Source organism: Gigantopelta aegis, chromosome 15 (assembly GCF_016097555.1).
Source record: "Gigantopelta aegis isolate Gae_Host chromosome 15, Gae_host_genome, whole genome shotgun sequence".
Lineage (NCBI taxonomy): Eukaryota > Metazoa > Mollusca > Gastropoda > Neomphalida > Peltospiridae > Gigantopelta > Gigantopelta aegis.
In genome coordinates this window covers 13694325-13713870 of record NC_054713.1, presented here as the reverse complement: position 1 = coordinate 13713870, position 19546 = coordinate 13694325, and the positions used below count along the sequence as shown (strand labels likewise).

The window sequence follows — 19546 nt, the reverse complement described above, 5'->3', positions numbered from 1 at the left end:
GCTCTGTCAGCTTTAAAGCCAGGTGGGTACGGTGCCAAGCCTCGAAGGGCCCAATCAAGCTACTGGTGCCTTTAAAGCCAGGTGGGTACGGTGCCAGGCCTCAAGCCTCGAAGGCCCCACTCAAGCTACTGGTGGCTCTGTCAGCTTTAAAGCCAGGTGGGTACTGTGCCAGGCCTCAAGCCTCGAAGGGCCCACTGAAGCTACTGGTGGCTCTGTCAGCTTTAAAGCCAGGTGGGTACGGTGCCAAGCCTCGAAGGCCCCACTCAAGCTACTGGTGGCTCTGTCAGCTTTAAAGCCAGGTGGGTACGGTGCCAAGCCTCGAAGGGCCCAATCAAGCTACTGGTGGCTCTGTCAGCTTTAAAGCCAGGTGGGTACGGTGCCAGGCCTCAAGCCTCGAAGGCCCCACTCAAGCTACTGGTGGCTCTGTCAGCTTTAAAGCCAGGTGGGTACTGTGCCAGGCCTCAAGCCTCGAAGGGCCCACTGAAGCTACTGGTGGCTCTGTCAGCTTTAAAGCCAGGTGGGTACGGTGCGAGGCCTCAAGCCTCGAAGGGCCCACTCAAGCTACTGGTGGCTCTGTCAGCTTTAAAGCCAGGTGGGTACGGTGCCAGGCCTCAAGCCTCGAAGGGCCCACTCAAGCTCTCTCAGCTTTAAAGCCAGGTGGGTACGGTGCCAGGCCTCAAGCCTCGAAGGGCCCACTCAAGCTCTCTGTCAGCTTTAAAGCCAGGTGGGTATGGTGCCAGGCCTCAAGCCTCGAAGGGCCCACTCAAGCTACTAGTGACTCTGTCAGCTTTAAAGCCAGGTGGGTACGGTGCCAGGCCTCAAGCCTCGAAGGGCCCACTCAAGCTCTCTCAGCTTTAAAGCCAGGTGGGTACGGTGCCAGGCCTCAAGCCTCGAAGGGCCCACTCAAGCTCTCTGTCAGCTTTAAAGCCAGGTGGGTATGGTGCCAGGCCTCAAGCCTCGAAGGGCCCACTCAAGCTACTGGTGGCTCTGTCAGCTTTAAAGCCAGGTGGGTACGGTGCCAAGCCTCGAAGGGCCCAATCAAGCTACTGGTGGCTCTGTCAGCTTTAAAGCCAGGTGGGTACGGTGCCAGGCCTCAAGCCTCGAAGGCCCCACTCAAGCTACTGGTGGCTCTGTCAGCTTTAAAGCCAGGTGGGTACTGTGCCAGGCCTCAAGCCTCGAAGGGCCCACTGAAGCTACTGGTGGCTCTGTCAGCTTTAAAGCCAGGTGGGTACGGTGCGAGGCCTCAAGCCTCGAAGGGCCCACTCAAGCTACTGGTGGCTCTGTCAGCTTTAAAGCCAGGTGGGTACGGTGCCAGGCCTCAAGCCTCGAAGGGCCCACTCAAGCTCTCTCAGCTTTAAAGCCAGGTGGGTACGGTGCCAGGCCTCAAGCCTCGAATGGCCCACTCAAGCTCTCTGTCAGCTTTAAAGCCAGGTGGGTATGGTGCCAGGCCTCAAGCCTCGAAGGGCCCACTCAAGCTACTAGTGGCTCTGTCAGCTTTAAAGCCAGGTGGGTACGGTGCCAGGCCTCAAGCCTCGAAGGGCCCACTCAAGCTCTCTCAGCTTTAAAGCCAGGTGGGTACGGTGCCAGGCCTCAAGCCTCGAAGGGCCCACTCAAGCTCTCTGTCAGCTTTAAAGCCAGGTGGGTATGGTGCCAGGCCTCAAGCCTCGAAGGGCCCACTCAAGCTACTGGTGGCTCTGTCAGCTTTAAAGCCAGGTGGGTACGGTGCCAGGCCTCAAGCCTCGAAGGGCCCACTCAAGCTACTGGTGGCTCTGTCAGCTTTAAAGCCAGGTGGGTACGGTGCCAGGCATCAAGCCTCGAAGGGCCCACTCAAGCTACTGGTGGCTCTGTCAGCTTTAAAGCCAGGTGGGTACGGTGCCAGGCCTCAAGCCTCGAAGGGCCCACTCAAGCTCTCTGTCAGCTTTAAAGCCAGGTGGGTACGGTGCCAGGCCTCAAGCCTCGAAGGGCCCACTCAAGCTCTCTGTCAGCTTTAAAGCCAGGTGGGTACGGTGCCAGGCCTCAAGCCTCGAAGGGCCCAATCAAGCTATTGGTGGCTCTGTCAGCTTTAAAGCCAGGTGGGTACGGTGCCGGGCCTGAAGCTTCGAAGGGCCCACTCAAGCTCTCTGTCAGCTTTAAAGCCAGGTGGGTACGGTGCCAGGCCTCAAGCCTCGAAGGCCCCACTCAAGCTACTGGTGGCTCTGTCAGCTTTAAAGCCAGGTGGGTACGGTGCCAGGCCTCAAGCCTCGAAGGGCCCACTCAAGCTACTGGTGGCTCTGTCAGCTTTAAAGCCAGGTGGGTACGGTGCCAGGCCTCAAGCCTCGAAGGGCCCACTCAAGCTACTAGTGGCTCTGTCAGCTTTAAAGCCAGGTGGGTACGGTGCCAGGCCTCAAGCCTCGAAGGGCCCACTCAAGCTCTCTGTCAGCTTTAAAGCCAGGTGGGTACGGTGCCAGGCCTCAAGCCTCGAAGGGCCCAATCAAGCTACTGGTGGCTCTGTCAGCTTTAAAGCCAGGTGGGTACGGTGCCGGGCCTGAAGCTTCGAAGGGCCCACTCAAGCTCTCTGTCAGCTTTAAAGCCAGGTGGGTACGGTGCCAGGCCTCAAGCCTCGAAGGCCCCACTCAAGCTACTGGTGGCTCTGTCAGCTTTAAAGCCAGGTGGGTACGGTGCCAGGCCTCAAGCCTCGAAGGGCCCACTCAAGCTACTGGTGGCTCTGTCAGCTTTAAAGCCAGGTGGGTACGGTGCCAGGCCTCAAGCCTCGAAGGGCCCACTCAAGCTACTGGTGGCTCTGTCAGCTTTAAAGCCAGGTGGGTACGGTGCCAGGCCTCAAGCCTCGAAGGCCCCACTCAAGCTACTGGTGGCTCTGTCAGCTTTAAAGCCAGGTGGGTACGGTGCCAGGCCTCAAGCCTCGAAGGCCCCACTCAAGCTACTGGTGGCTCTGTCAGCTTTAAAGCCAGGTGGGTACGGTGCCAGGCCTCAAGCCTCGAAGGGCCCACTCAAGCTACTGGTGGCTCTGTCAGCTTTAAAGCCAGGTGGGTACGGTGCCAGGCCTCAAGCCTCGAAGGCCCCACTCAAGCTACTGGTGGCTCTGTCAGCTTTAAAGCCAGGTGGGTACGGTGCCAGGCCTCAAGCCTCGAAGGGCCCACTCAAGCTACTGGTGGCTCTGTCAGCTTTAAAGCCAGGTGGGTACGGTGCCAGGCCTCAAGCCTCGAAGGCCCCACTCAAGCTACTGGTGGCTCTGTCAGCTTTAAAGCCAGGTGGGTACGGTGCCAGGCCTCAAGCCTCGAAGGCCCCACTCAAGCTACTGGTGGCTCTGTCAGCTTTAAAGCCAGGTGGGTACGGTGCCAGGCCTCAAGCCTCGAAGGGCCCACTCAAGCTCTCTGTCAGCTTTAAAGCCAGGTGGGTACGGTGCCAGGCCTCAAGCCTCGAAGGGCCCAATCAAGCTATTGGAGGCTCTGTCAGCTTTAAAGCCAGGTGGGTACGGTGCCGGGCCTGAAGCTTCGAAGGGCCCACTCAAGCTCTCTGTCAGCTTTAAAGCCAGGTGGGTACAGTGCCAGGCCTCAAGCCTCGAAGGCCCCACTCAAGCTACTGGTGGCTCTGTCAGCTTTAAAGCCAGGTGGGTACGGTGCCAGGCCTCAAGCCTCGAAGGGCCCACTCAAGCTACTGGTGGCTCTGTCAGCTTTAAAGCCAGGTGGGTACGATGCCAGGCCTCAAGCCTCGAAGGCCCCACTCAAGCTACTGGTGGCTCTGTCAGCTTTAAAGCCAGGTTGGTACGGTGCCAGGCCTCAAGCCTCGAAGGGCCCACTCAAGATACTGGTGGCTCTGTCAGCTTTAAAGCCAGGTGGGTACGGTGCCAGGCCTCAAGCCTCGAAGGGCCCACTCAAGCTACTGGTGGCTCTGTCAGCTTTAAAGCCAGGTGGGTACGGTGCCAGGCCTCAAGCCTCGAAGGGCCCACTCAAGCTCTCTCAGCTTTAAAGCCAGGTGGGTACGGTGCCAGGCCTCAAGCCTCGAAGGGCCCACTCAAGCTCTCTGTCAGCTTTAAAGCCAGGTGGGTATGGTGCCAGGCCTCAAGCCTCGAAGGGCCCACTCAAGCTACTAGTGGCTCTGTCAGCTTTAAAGCCAGGTGGGTACGGTGCCAGGCCTCAAGCCTCGAAGGGCCCACTCAAGCTCTCTCAGCTTTAAAGCCAGGTGGGTACGGTGCCAGGCCTCAAGCCTCGAAGGGCCCACTCAAGCTCTCTGTCAGCTTTAAAGCCAGGTGGGTATGGTGCCAGGCCTCAAGCCTCGAAGGGCCCACTCAAGCTACTGGTGGCTCTGTCAGCTTTAAAGCCAGGTGGGTACGGTGCCAGGCCTCAAGCCTCGAAGGGCCCACTCAAGCTACTGGTGGCTCTGTCAGCTTTAAAGCCAGGTGGGTACGGTGCCAGGCATCAAGCCTCGAAGGGCCCACTCAAGCTACTGGTGGCTCTGTCAGCTTTAAAGCCAGGTGGGTACGGTGCCAGGCCTGAAGCCTCGAAGGGCCCACTCAAGCTCTCTGTCAGCTTTAAAGCCAGGTGGGTACGGTGCCAGGCCTCAAGCCTCGAAGGGCCCACTCAAGCTCTCTGTCAGCTTTAAAGCCAGGTGGGTACGGTGCCAGGCCTCAAGCCTCGAAGGGCCCAATCAAGCTATTGGTGGCTCTGTCAGCTTTAAAGCCAGGTGGGTACGGTGCCAGGCCTGAAGCTTCGAAGGGCCCACTCAAGCTCTCTGTCAGCTTTAAAGCCAGGTGGGTACGGTGCCAGGCCTCAAGCCTCGAAGGCCCCACTCAAGCTACTGGTGGCTCTGTCAGCTTTAAAGCCAGGTGGGTACGGTGCCAGGCCTCAAGCCTCGAAGGGCCCACTCAAGCTACTGGTGGCTCTGTCAGCTTTAAAGCCAGGTGGGTACGGTGCCAGGCCTCAAGCCTCGAAGGGCCCACTCAAGCTACTAGTGGCTCTGTCAGCTTTAAAGCCAGGTGGGTACGGTGCCAGGCCTCAAGCCTCGAAGGGCCCACTCAAGCTCTCTGTCAGCTTTAAAGCCAGGTGGGTACGGTGCCAGGCCTCAAGCCTCGAAGGGCCCAATCAAGCTACTGGTGGCTCTGTCAGCTTTAAAGCCAGGTGGGTACGGTGCCGGGCCTGAAGCTTCGAAGGGCCCACTCAAGCTCTCTGTCAGCTTTAAAGCCAGGTGGGTACGGTGCCAGGCCTCAAGCCTCGAAGGCCCCACTCAAGCTACTGGTGGCTCTGTCAGCTTTAAAGCCAGGTGGGTACGGTGCCAGGCCTCAAGCCTCGAAGGGCCCACTCAAGCTACTGGTGGCTCTGTCAGCTTTAAAGCCAGGTGGGTACGGTGCCAGGCCTCAAGCCTCGAAGGCCCCACTCAAGCTACTGGTGGCTCTGTCAGCTTTAAAGCCAGGTGGGTACGGTGCCAGGCCTCAAGCCTCGAAGGCCCCACTCAAGCTACTGGTGGCTCTGTCAGCTTTAAAGCCAGGTGGGTACGGTGCCAGGCCTCAAGCCTCGAAGGCCCACTCAAGCTACTGGTGGCTCTGTCAGCTTTAAAGCCAGGTGGGTACGGTGCCAGGCCTCAAGCCTCGAAGGCCCCACTCAAGCTACTGGTGGCTCTGTCAGCTTTAAAGCCAGGTGGGTACGGTGCCAGGCCTCAAGCCTCGAAGGGCCCACTCAAGCTACTGGTGGCTCTGTCAGCTTTAAAGCCAGGTGGGTACGGTGCCAGGCCTCAAGCCTCGAAGGCCCCACTCAAGCTACTGGTGGCTCTGTCAGCTTTAAAGCCAGGTGGGTACGGTGCCAGGCCTCAAGCCTCGAAGGGCCCACTCAAGCTACTGGTGGCTCTGTCAGCTTTAAAGCCAGGTGGGTACGGTGCCAGGCCTCAAGCCTCGAAGGCCCCACTCAAGCTACTGGTGGCTCTGTCAGCTTTAAAGCCAGGTGGGTACGGTGCCAGGCCTCAAGCCTCGAAGGCCCCACTCAAGCTACTGGTGGCTCTGTCAGCTTTAAAGCCAGGTGGGTACGGTGCCAGGCCTCAAGCCTCGAAGGGCCCACTCAAGCTCTCTGTCAGCTTTAAAGCCAGGTGGGTACGGTGCCAGGCCTCAAGCCTCGAAGGGCCCAATCAAGCTATTGGAGGCTCTGTCAGCTTTAAAGCCAGGTGGGTACGGTGCCAGGCCTCAAGCCTCGAAGGGCCCACTCAAGCTACTGGTGGCTCTGTCAGCTTTAAAGCCAGGTGGGTACGATGCCAGGCCTCAAGCCTCGAAGGCCCCACTCAAGCTACTGGTGGCTCTGTCAGCTTTAAAGCCAGGTTGGTACGGTGCCAGGCCTCAAGCCTCGAAGGGCCCACTCAAGCTACTGGTGGCTCTGTCAGCTTTAAAGCCAGGTGGGTACGGTGCCAGGCCTCAAGCCTCGAAGGCCCCACTCAAGCTACTGGTGGCTCTGTCAGCTTTAAAGCCAGGTGGGTACGGTGCCAGGCCTCAAGCCTCGAAGGCCCCACTCAAGGTACTGGTGGCTCTGTCAGCTTTAAAGCCAGGTGGGTACGGTGCCAGGCCTCAAGCCTCGAAGGCCCCACTCAAGCTACTGGTGGCTCTGTCAGCTTTAAAGCCAGGTGGGTACGGTGCCAGGCCTCAAGCCTCGAAGGGCCCACTCAAGCTACTGGTGGCTCTGTCAGCTTTAAAGCCAGGTGGGTACGGTGCCAGGCCTCAAGCCTCGAAGGCCCCACTCAAGCTACTGGTGGCTCTGTCAGCTTTAAAGCCAGGTGGGTACGGTGCCAGGCCTCAAGCCTCGAAGGCCCAACTCAAGCTACTGGTGGCTCTGTCAGCTTTAAAGCCAGGTGGGTACGGTGCCGGGCCTCAAGCCTCGAAGGCCCCACTCAAGCTACTGGTGGCTCTGTCAGCTTTAAAGCCAGGTGGGTACGGTGCCGGGCCTCAAGCTTCGAAGGGTCCACTCAAGCTCTCTGTCAGCTTTAAAGCCAGGTGGGTACGGTGCCAGGCCTCAAGCCTCGAAGGGCCCACTCAAGCTACTGGTGGCTCTGTCAGCTTTAAAGCCAGGTGGGTACGGTGCCAGGCCTCAAGCCTCGAAGGCCCCACTCAAGCTACTGGTGGCTCTGTCAGCTTTAAAGCCAGGTGGGTACGGTGCCAGGCCTCAAGCCTCGAAGGCCCCACTCAAGCTACTGGTGGCTCTGTCAGCTTTAAAGCCAGGTGGGTACGGTGCCGGGCCTCAAGCTTCGAAGGGTCCACTCAAGCTCTCTGTCAGCTTTAAAGCCAGGTGGGTACGGTGCCAGGCCTCAAGCCTCGAAGGCCCCACTCAAGCTACTTGTGGCTCTGTCAGCTTTAAAGCCAGGTGGGTACGGTGCCAGGCCTCAAGCCTCGAAGGCCCCACTCAAGCTACTGGTGGCTCTGTCAGCTTTAAAGCCAGGTGGGTACGGTGCCAGGCCTCAAGCCTCGAAGGCCCCACTCAAGCTACTGGTGGCTCTGTCAGCTTTAAAGCCAAGTGGGTACGGTGCCAGGCCTCAAGCCTCGAAGGCCCCACTCAAGCTACTGGTGGCTCTGTCAGCTTTAAAGCCAGGTGGGTACGGTGCCGGGCCTCAAGCTTCGAAGGGTCCACTCAAGCTCTCTGTCAGCTTTAAAGCCAGGTGGGTACGGTGCCAGGCCTCAAGCCTCGAAGGCCCCACTCAAGCTACTTGTGGCTCTGTCAGCTTTAAAGCCAGGTGGGTACGGTGCCAGGCCTCAAGCCTCGAAGGCCCCACTCAAGCTACTGGTGGCTCTGTCAGCTTTAAAGCCAGGTGGGTACGGTGCCAGGCCTCAAGCCTCGAAGGCCCCACTCAAGCTACTGGTGGCTCTGTCAGCTTTAAAGCCAGGTGGGTACGGTGCCGGGCCTCAAGCTTCGAAGGGTCCACTCAAGCTCTCTGTCAGCTTTAAAGCCAGGTGGGTACGGTGCCAGGCCTCAAGCCTCGAAGGCCCCACTCAAGCTACTGGTGGCTCTGTCAGCTTTAAAGCCAGGTGGGTACGGTGCCAGGCCTCAAGCCTCGAAGGCCCCAATCAAGCTACTGGTGGCTCTGTGAGCTTTAAAGCCAGGGCTAGACAGAGTAGTGCTACTGAAGCACTAGCTGAATGAAGAATCTCTGGCTGTCAAGATTTGGAGTTCCAAAGAAGCCTTGACAGAGACATCGTTTTTTATCACCACAACCGGACTCCAAATCTAAAGCATGATCAACTATGTCTTGAACGCAAAAGAAAGCAGAAGAAGACATATTGGGAGAAAGCAGATGTTAAAATATATATATATTTCATGTCACCACCCTGTTTATTGTAATATTTCAGATTGCCAAACTGTTACGGTGTTATTATGTCAAACATTCTGTCACGTGAAAAGGACAGCAAATCTCCTCCATTGAAAGCTGTCACTTGTCTCCTTGTGGGTGCGGGAATTCGTGGTCATGGATACGCAGCTTATGCTTTGTATTATCCAGACAAATTTAAGGTAAAATTATTAATGTTTTACATTTTATTAACGATTTTTATTCAACAAGGTGTGGGATATAGCCCAGTGGTAAAGCATTCCCTTGATGGGCGGTCGATTTGGGCCCATTGGGCGATTTCTCGTTCCAGCCAGTGCTCCATAACTGGTATATCAACAGCCGTGGTATGTGCTATCCTGTCTGTGAGATGGTGCATATAAAAGATTCCTTGCTGCTAATCGAAAAATATAGCTGATTTCCTCTCTATGACTGTATCAAAATGACCATGTTTAACATGCAGTAGCTAATCATTAACAAATCAGTGTTCTCATTAAACAAAACAAACTTTTTTCATCCAACAACACCATGATAACAATTACTAAAAATTTTGTTTTGCACAGACCTTCACATTTGAAAATATCAGGTGTGTGATAAATCACTCTCCCCAGGTGATTGGTATGCATTCCACAGGAAGAATCTTGAATACTTTGCTTCAACATATTGACAGGGCTTCTAGTTTATGGTAGCCCCAATCCCATGGCTAGTGATATTCATGTTAGGTTAGTAAATAACTGTCCATTGAAGTCAGAGTACAGAAGCTATGCATAAGCATTAGTGTGGAAACCAAAAGGAAATGTCTGTACATGCACCAAGCTCTATGATCATGAAACAGATGGATATATATATCGAAGTGGTGTTGTCCCCATGGACCAAAGCCAGATGGGTTATCACCACAACCGGACTCCAAATCTAAAGCATGATCAACTATAGCTTGAATGCAGAAGGAGAAGTAAATAACTACCATTGCCATGCGCGATGGCTAGTGAATTCTTGTTTTCTTGTCAAATGTTGCATTTAAGTTTATTTTGTAAAAGTGAATATCCTGCCCCTTCCTCCTCTCAAGTCTAAGTGTTTTTAAGCTCTATCTCCTTCTTTAGGTGACATATCCAGTTATTGCTATTAATAAAATTGTATTTACTTAAAGTAGGGCTAGTGAATTTTTAATCTTGGCTAGTAAATGTTTAAAATCATTGATCCCATGGCTAGTGGATTTTTATTACAATTCTAGAAGCTCTGATATTGACAAAAAAAAGTTTTGAATAGAACACATTGTCACTGAACAGTCACTGAATGATCAGAATCAGTATATTATGATATTCAAACACTAGAGCTGGCTACGGTTTAATGAGCTTCTTTGCACCTCAGTGGTGTCGTGATTAAGCCATCAGACTTAAGTCTAGTAGGTACTGGGTTCGCAACCCGGTACTGGCTCCCACCCAGAGCGAGTTTAACGACTCAATGGGAAGGTGTATGGCGACTACACCGACTTCTCTTTCACTAACCACTAACTCTTTACCTGGACAGACAGCCCAGATAGCTGAGATGTGTACCCAGGACAGTGTGCTTGAACCTTAATTGGATACAAGCACAAAAATAATTTGAAATAAAATGAATTGCAAACAACCAGCAGGATGGATGATAAAAATGCTTCTGTCTATGAGAAAGTGCATGTGGTAGATCCCTCGCTGCTTTTCTGTGAGAGCAGCCTTTTCTCTCATCCTCAGGTATATAGGACAGAGCTATCCCATGAAAGAAAGCTATGTAAGAATAAAAGAATCCTTCATATGTGTCCATGTGGGACAGGGCTATTCCACCCGAGGGTACATAATTTGTTGTCAGAGACAAGGCTTGCTTAGTCCTTGACATCATATGTACCCGAGGGGAAGATCCCTTGCTACTAATCGAAACAAGTGGCGACAACGGGTTTCCTCTCTCTATATCTGGGGTGGGACATGGCCCAGTGGTAAAGCGCTTGCTCAATGTGCGATCAATCTAGGATTGATTCCCGTCGGTGGGCCCATTGGGCTATTTCTTGTTCCAGCCAGTGCTCCACAACTGGTGTAACAAAAGCCATGGTATGTACTATCTTGTCTGTGGGATGATGCATATAAAAGATCCCTTGCTGGTAATCTTTTATATGCACCATCCCACAGACAGGATAGCACATACCACAGCCTTTGTTACACCAGTTGTGGAACACTGGCTGGAACGAAAAATGGTGAGGTGCCATTAAACACACATTCCTTTCCTTTCTGTTTACCACTGTATGTCACCATGGCAAGTATTCAGTATAAGCTGTGTGATGTACTTCTGTGTATGTATTACAGATTGTCGCTGTCGCTGAACCTAGAGATTTTCAGAGGAACCAGGAGAAAGAACAACACAAAATAGACGATAAGTTTTGTTTCAAAGGTATGAATCACAACCCATTAAAAATGTGCCACCTCAAAAACAAAGTGAAAATGAACACTAAATTCTGATTTATAATTCCAAGTAGTTATTCACTCGCTCACTTACACTCACTCTCGCTCACTCACTTTCACTCACTCGCTCTCACTCTCACTCACTCTCATTCACTCTCACTCTCGCTCGCTCTCACTCTCTCTCACTCACTCACACTGACTCACTCACTGAGTCACTCATTAAATTTGATAAGTTTTTAGGATTCCGACAGAATTGTAAAAAATTATATAATCTGGATATTTTGGGATTCCATCTCGTAATCTGGAATTCCATCTTTTTTAAAGGAAATATGTTAGACACCAAATAGTCATAGTTTAAAATGTGCTGAGGTGTCATTAAAACATACAATCTTTTCCTTTTCATTCTCACTGCATAATATACTCTTCAAAAGAAGAAACGCAAAACCACATTGTCGTAACATTTGGAGAATTGATTTAATTATTGAATGGTGAGTCCGATAATTACCAAATGTTGCAGGATTGTTCACAATTCACTCTAGTCCATTGTGAGTAAGTGATAGGACACACCGTCAAGGTCATCTGGAGTCAATACCGGGTGTGGCCTCCGCGTGTGTTGACATTTGCCTGGCACCGCCTGCCCATTGAAGCAACCAGAGTACGGATGACGTCCCGGGGGATGGTGGCCCACTCGGCCTGCAAGGCTGCTGCCAGCTCGGGCAGGGTCTGGGGCTGTGGTTGTCGCTGTCGGAGGCGTCGGTCCAACTCGTCCCATAGATGCTCAATTGGGTTCAAATCCGGTGATATCGATGGCCAAGGAAGGACATTAATGTTGTTTTTCTGTAGGAAAGCCGTTGTGAGACGTGCTGTGTGAGGCCTGGCGTTGTCATGTTGGAACACTGCGTTGGCGTTGGCCATAACTGGAACGATGTGTGCCGGAGGATCTGGTCAATGTAGCCCTGTGCATTCAGGTTGCCCTGCACGTGGACCAGGTCAGTTCTGCCAGTGTGTGAGATGGCTGCCCACACCATGACACTACCCCCGCCGAATCTGTCCACTTCCTGCACGCAGTTTGCCGCATAACGTTCACCACGACGCCTATACACGCGACATCTTCCATCATGACGTCAGAGCAGAAATCGGGACTCGTCACTGAACCACACCTGTCTCCATCGCAGTTGAGGCCATTGTCGATGAATCTGGCACCACTGCAGTCGGAATCGACGGTGTTGTGTTGTTAAGATGACACCTCGAACTGGACGTCTGGCACGAATTCCTACCTCACGTAGGCGGTTCCGTACGGTCTGGTCGGATATCCTGCGCAAACCTGGTATTGCTGCGGCTGTGGAGGTGGCAGTAGTCAATCGTTCCCGAAGGTGGCGTACCCGGATGTAGCGGTCCTGCCCGGGGGTAGTGACCCGTGGTCGACCGGATCTAGGGAGGTCACGTGTTGATCCATGTTGCTGGTAACGGTCCCACAGTCTGGAGATGGTGCTTGGGGACACATGGAATGCCCTGGCAACGGCCGTTCTGGATTCGCCTGCGTCTAGTCGGCCGATGGCATTGTTTCTCTGCGGTTCGCTGAGACGTGGCATGTCCTGGATTGTCAACTGTCGGCCAGATACAGAGGCCAGGCAAGCGAACACCCTGCACTTTTATACTGTCGGTGTTCATGTTGCACGTGCAGACAACGCACGTGCAGTGGTGACATGGTTTGCACGTGGCTGCGTTTTTGCGAATATTCACATTTTGGAACTTTATTGTACAGTAGCTGCGTTTTATCGAATGTAACTGTGGGAATGTGTTTGGGACATGCAATGACCTTATATTCACAAAGCATGAACCGGTAGGAAACATAAAATCGGAGTTATAACCCATTTGTACCCTTTTGCGTTTCTTTTTTTGAAGAGTATATATCAGATATTAAAATAACCATATGTTAGCCACCAGATAACCATATAGTTTAAAGTGACAGACTATAGTTTTAAAAACTGAGGCATATTTTCCACTATCACAGCCATTTTTGATAATTGAAATCGGACGTTACTTAGATTCTATTGTTTAGGTTATTCATTTCCGTACATCTGAGATGTTTCTGGTCATCTCATTGTTTGTAATACCATCAAATGCATTTTTCATATTTTTATTTAAAAATGCATGTACCTCTGAGAAATAAAGGTTATGGGAACAACCTTTAGTTTGTTTTTAAGAGCATTTTCACGTTTCAACATCACTGATTCTTGTTTCACTATATTCTAACTTTATCAAAATGTTTTACTGGTTTATAAATTTACCAAACCTAGTGTCCATTTTCATAAGCTTAAACTAGAGTCAACGACTTTAAAATGTGCTGAGGTGTCAATAGATGCGATAAATCCTTTCTTCTCTCTCTCTCTCTCTCTCTCTCTCTCTCTCTCTCTCTCTCTCTCTCTCTCTCTCTCTCTCTCTCTCTCTCTCTCTCTCTCTCTCTCTCTCTCTCTCTCTCTCTTTTCTGTCTCTCTCTCCCCTATCTCTGTTTCCCTCTGTCTATCTCGGTCTCTCTCTCTCTCTCTCTCTCTCTCTCTCTCTCTCTCTCTCTCTCTCTCTCTCTCTCTCTCTCTCTCTCTCTGTCCCCCATCTCTCCATCTCTCTCTGTTTTCATGTCTGTGCCCTTCCTCTCTTTCTAGATCCAGTGTTAGATAGTTGTTTAAAAGTCCTTTTCTCTGTGATTCAGACTGGCGCGCTGCAGCCGGCAAGGAGAAGCTTGCTGATTGTGTCATCATCTGTACAGTAGACAGAGAGCACAAGGTCAGTGGTCTTTAGTCAGGACTGATTTATTTCCAGAATTTCTAATTTTAGTACAACATGGAAACGTTTTTCTCATTTTTGCTTTGATGTAAATCTCACAGTATAACCCCCTTTACTGTTCAAGACCCTACAAAATTTACCCAATTTTTAAAATATTTAATGTCACTTTTATCATTGAAAGAAAAATTGTTTTTGATATTTGTCATTTGGTGCCAACTACACCCTTATACTCTTTGTATAATTCTTACAATTTTAAAATCAAGGAACCGATTTTAGGCAGGTGTGCTGGGGGTGAATACCCACCTCAACCACCACCCCCCATGTGCATTGCAGTGACAGCAAAGACAACAATGTCAACTTTTATGTTTTGCATAATGTTCAGTTTTTCTGTTTAACTTTTTTTTTTTACAAACTACATATCTTCATTGAAAATGTATGTTAAACAAATGTTAATTTAATTAAATTTTAATATATTTTTTTTTTTTTTTACATGTTTGTGTGTTTTTATTGTTCATACTTATAGACAAAATATTCAGTTTATGTTTTAAAAGATGAAAGAAAAAAGTACCCTTCGTCAAATATAACATAACAAGATTACCATTGGATATGTTATATTTATTGTGTACCAAGCCTAAACGATGGGAAGTGTCTGCCATCAACCTAAATTTTGGCAGATAAATAATAAATAATTTCATTTTTATATATTTTTTTTCTAGGAACCTGCTGTTGCCTTTGCAAAGAAAGGTTATCACATTCTGCTGGAAAAACCCATGGCTGTAAGCCTTTCACTTTCTCATTATTAAATAAATAAATAAATAAATAATTAATATATATATATTTTTTTAAAACTTGAAATGTATAAATACAAATGAACAACTGAATTAATTGTTTTGAAGTGACAGGCCCTTATTTTTAAAAACTACAGCATACATGTATTTTTCACTAACAGATCTGTTATTATACGCCCATCTATGATCGTATTATGGTATAGCATTGTCCGTTTGTTCATCTGTCCATCTGTACGTCCGTCTGTTAACTTTTTCTTGTCCGGACCATATCTTGCATACAGATGCATACAGAACCATCAAACCACATGTACATGTGGGAACAACTTGGGATGGTGGTTGGTCCAAAACAAACTGTTCATGCATCCCATTGCAAAAATATCACATAATTAGACTTGAATCTAATTAAAATTATGTTGTTAAATAAAACAGTTTTCTTCCTTCCATCACAAAGTTCAAGAGAAAAGTTATATAGCCCTACAAATTTGACCTACATGTAATTTTGTACAATATACCTGTATCTTTAACCCTTGCAACGCCATATAACTGTAATTAAAATGTGTTAAAGTCGCACACCCTAGTTTCAGCCCGCGAAAATTAATTATAATTCTGGTTAATCTACAAACCTGTAACACACTTAGATCACGTTTTTATAAAATGGAGTAAAAAAGAAGGTTTTATATCGATAAATACCATGGGAATCCCCGTGACTCAATTACTTGAAATAATTTTGAAAGTTAATATTCTGATGTCACCGGTAGATGTCGCTCGAAGAACAGAAATGCCTATGTCACGACAAATTTCCCCGAGTGCACACAGACTTGGGGTGCATTCCTTTCACCTCTCCTGGGCATGTTCCAACTGTTCTGTCCTCTCCAGATATCGTAAGACTTATTGGTTTTAAGGGTTTGTAACGTTTTGTATTGAGATACCTACTTGTCTGAACTTTATTGTTAATGAAAATGTGCACGAATTGTGAAGAAAAACCTCACAAATGAACGACAAGCAAACGGCAACAAATCGGATGTTGATTGCGCAAACCGTGCACGAGAAAACAAACCGAACCAAAATGATAACGGTCATGTGGTATACCAACATCTGTGACGTTGAAACGGGAAGATACCCTCTAAAAATAGATTGGACCTCGTCTGCTCAACATTTTTTTCTCAGTGGCGCGTGCGTTTTTAAGAAATACGAAAAATGCATTTCGTGGTATTACAAACATCAGGATTACCAAAAAACACTTCAGGAGAATGGAAATGTATATTCTAAATAATACAATGTAAGTAAAGTGTAATTTTATTTGTGAAAAATGGGTTTAATAGCGAAAAACAACGGTGTAATGGTTAACAACTAGGGCGTGTCCCTTTAAGTGTATCGTTAAATAAAACAGTTCTTTCTTCCTTCCATCTCAAAGTTTAAGAGAAAAGTTAATAGCCCTACAAATTTTACCTACATGTAATTTTGTATTGTCCGTTTGTACATCTGTCCATCTGTACGTCCGTCTGTTAACTTTTTCTTGTCCGGACCATATCTTGCATACAGATGCATACAGATGCATACAGAACCATCAAACCACATGTACATGTAGGAACAACTTGGGATGGTGGTTGGTCCAAAACAAACTGTTCATGCATCCCATTGCAAAAATATCACATAATTAGACTTGAATCTAATTAAAATTATGTTGTTAAATAAAACAGTTTTCTTCCTTCCATCTCAAAGTTCAAGAGAAAAGTTATATAGCCCTACAAATTTGACCTACATGTAATTTTGTACAGTATACCTGTATCTTCAACCCTTGCCATATAACTGTAATTAAATTGTGTTAAAGCCGCACACCCTAGTTCCATCCAGCGAAAATAAATTATAATTTGGTTAATCTACAAACCTGTAACACACTTAGATCACCTTTTTATCAAATGGAGTGAAAAAGCAGGTTTTATATCGATAAATACCATGGGAATCCCCATGTCCCAATTGCTTGAAATAATTTTGAAAGTTAGTATTCTGATGTCACCGGTAGATGTCGCTCGAAGCACAACAATGCCTACGTCACGACAAATTTCACAGAGTGCACACAGACTTGGGGTGCATTCTTTTTACCTCTCCTGGACATGTTCCAACTGTTCTGTCCTGGTTGTATCCCCTCTCCAGATATCGTAAGACTTAGCAAAATTATTGGTTTTAAGGGTTTGTAACGTTTTGTATTGAGACATTTACTTGTCTGAACTTTATTGTTACTGAAAATGTTCACGAACTGTGAACAAATGAACAACAACAAATCGGATGTTGATTGCGCGAACCGTGCACGAGAAAATAAACCGAACCAAAATGATAACGTCACGTGGTATACCAACGTCTGTGACATTGAAATGGAAATATCCCGTCTAAAAATAGATTAGACCTTGTCTGCTCAACGGTTTTTTCTCAAACCTGCGTTCGTTTTTAAGAAATAAGAAAAATGCATTTTGTGGTATTACAAAAACCAGGATTACCAGGATTACCAAAAAACACTTCAGGTGAATGGAAATGTATATTCTAAATAATAAACGGTAAGTAAAGTGCAATTTTATTTGTGAAAAAATGGGTTTAATAGCGAAAAACAACGCCATAATGGTTAACAACTAGCCGTAACTAGGGTGTGTCCCTTTAAGTGTGTTGTTAAATAAAACATTTCTTCCTTCCTTGTCTTGGTATTAAATTGTTATTTCAGGTGACAGAAGGTGACTGTCGTGAGATAGTGTCCACATGTAAAAACAACAATGTCACACTGACTGTGTGTCACGTTCTACGATACACTCCCTGGGTCAAGAAGATCAAGGAAATTATCGACAGTGGCGCCATCGGAGATGTTGTCAATATACAGCACACCGAGCCTGTACGTTTTGTCTGTGGTTAAGACTTGTTTAGATAATTTAACTCCATGGTTATATAGACAGTGGAGTCATTGAATATGTTGTCAATATACAATACACTGAGCCTGTACATTTTGTCTGTGGTTTAGAGTTGTTTAGATAATTTAACTCGATGGTTGTATTGACAGTGCAGCCATCGTAAATGTTGTCAATGTACAACACACTGAGCCTGTACATTTTGTCTTTGGTTTAGACTTGATTAGATAATTTAGCTCCATCAGTAATAATAATATAGTATTGTACTAACAGACACAATATAATATATAAACAACAATATTGTATTGATAGAGCTGTTGTCAAAATACCACACACCGAATCAGTACGTTTTGTCTGTGGTTTAGACTTCACTAGATAATTTAGCTCCATCAATAATAACAATAATATAGTATTATACTAATAGACACAATTCATAAACAACAGTTTTATATCGACTGGCGCCATTAGGAATGTTGACCGAGCCTGTACATTTTGTTATAAAAGACTTGATTATATTCCTTCCCACAGGGTATGCCTGTTTCATACAATGGAATTTACTACAGCCAATTGTTGTTTTCTAAACTGCATACAGATGCTGATATTCTAAATAATAAAATGGACTCAAAATGTGAATTAAACTGTAAAACAGGCTCTATTAGTTTAAAACATGCTATATAGATGTACCATGTGTAATTTTTATCTCATCTCCTCGATCAATTCAGTTTTCAATTCAGGGTTCGCACGCATCCTAGAAAACCCTGGAAAGTACTTAAATTTTGTTAAACTGTAAAACAGGCTGTACTAGTCTAAAACATGCTATATGCCATGTGTAGTTTTTATCTCATCTTCTTGGTCTTTTCAGTTTTCTATTCAGGGTTCGCACGCATCTTGGAAAACCCTGGAAAGTGCTTAAATTTTATTTTCACCCTGGAAAGTGCTTAAAACTCCTGAAAAATTAATTAACCCCCTGGAAAGTCCTGGAATTTTATTATTTTATATATATATATATATATATTTTTTTTTTCATTTAATAATAATTATTTGGAAAATATATTTATAAATAATCGCTTTTGACGTCTGGTTCCAAACTATATCCTTCATGCAACAGTAATTATAAGAATCATACATGATGGCATTGAATTCACCCTGTCAAATTTGTTTCATTTTAGGTAGGTTTCTGGCATTTTGCTCACAGTTTTGTTCGTGGGAACTGGAGAAATGAAAGTCTCAGTGCTAATTCTTTGCTGGCCAAGTGTTGTCATGACGTCGACCTCATCAAATACTGGATGGGTCCCAAACGATGCATTGCAGTGTCGTCATTTGGAGGTCTCGCTCATTTCAAAAAGGAGGATAAAGTGAATAAAGGGCAAATAATCTTCACTTAAAGGTCCCATGTCAGAGTTGCAGTACTATGGCGGTTCCCGCCAAAAATATTAATTAATTTTTTTCTTTAAAACATAAAGTTTATGCCGTCAGCTATATATGTATGTCTGTAATAAATTACAACCAAAATAATTATACAGTGAATCCTCTCAAAACCGGACCCTCTGTAAACCAGAATTCCCTCAAAACCGGATATTTTACTTGGTCCCTTTTTAAATATCTGTGCAGAAGAGAACCTCTCTAAACTGAATACCTCTTAAAACCAGACTTTTTACTAGGTCACAAGGGTGTCCGGTTTAGAGGAGTTTCATTGTATTTACTAGTAGAAAAAAAAATTTTTTAAGGAGAAATCTTAAGTGTGTCACATGCATTAACTAGTGACATCACTGTTTTATGCATACACATTCAACACACTAAGTTTACCCAGAATTTTTTGATCAATTGGGATCAATTAATTTGTAGTCATTCATTACAAATAAATGTGAAAATAACAAAGTAGTGTAGTTTCAGCTTTGACATAGGACCTTTAATCAGTAGTTTAGATTCCAACGTAATGTGTTGGAGACGATATTGATCTACAATGGGTCATCTCTTACACAGATGTGAGATCTGCTATTGTTACATAAGGAAATGTTTTATTTAATGATGCACTCAACACATTTTATTTACGGTTATATGGTGTCAGACATATGGTTAAGGACCACACAGATATATAGAGAGAGGAAACCCGCTGTTGCCACTTCATGGGCTACTCTTTTCGATTAGCAACAAGGGATCTTTTATATGCCACAGACAGGATAGTACATATCACAGCCTTTGTAACACCAGTTGTGGAGCACTGGCTGGAACGAGAAATAGCCCAATGGGGCCACCAACGGGGATCGATCCTAAACCAACCGCGCATCAAGTGAGCGCTTTACCACTGGGGTACGTCCCGTCCCTTGTTATATAAGGAGTTTTGATTCTTATCATTTTATCATATCCTGTC

The 19546-nt window shown here is 47.1% G+C and overlaps 1 protein-coding gene across 3 annotated transcripts in view; it reads left to right on the top strand.

Annotated features, from left to right (window-relative positions):
- LOC121390127 (putative oxidoreductase YteT) overlaps positions 1-19546 on the top strand; it is a 34246-nt gene that overhangs the window by 1710 nt on the left and 12990 nt on the right. For all 3 annotated transcript variants that reach the window (XM_041521866.1, XM_041521865.1, XM_041521867.1), the window contains exons 2-7: positions 8312-8471; positions 10617-10701; positions 13423-13496; positions 14213-14272; positions 16998-17162; positions 18345-18530. In XM_041521866.1, the coding sequence (XP_041377800.1) occupies positions 8337-8471; positions 10617-10701; positions 13423-13496; positions 14213-14272; positions 16998-17162; positions 18345-18530 (705 nt within the window). In that variant the 5' untranslated portion in view covers positions 8312-8336. The remainder of the gene's footprint in view (positions 1-8311; positions 8472-10616; positions 10702-13422; positions 13497-14212; positions 14273-16997; positions 17163-18344; positions 18531-19546) is intronic.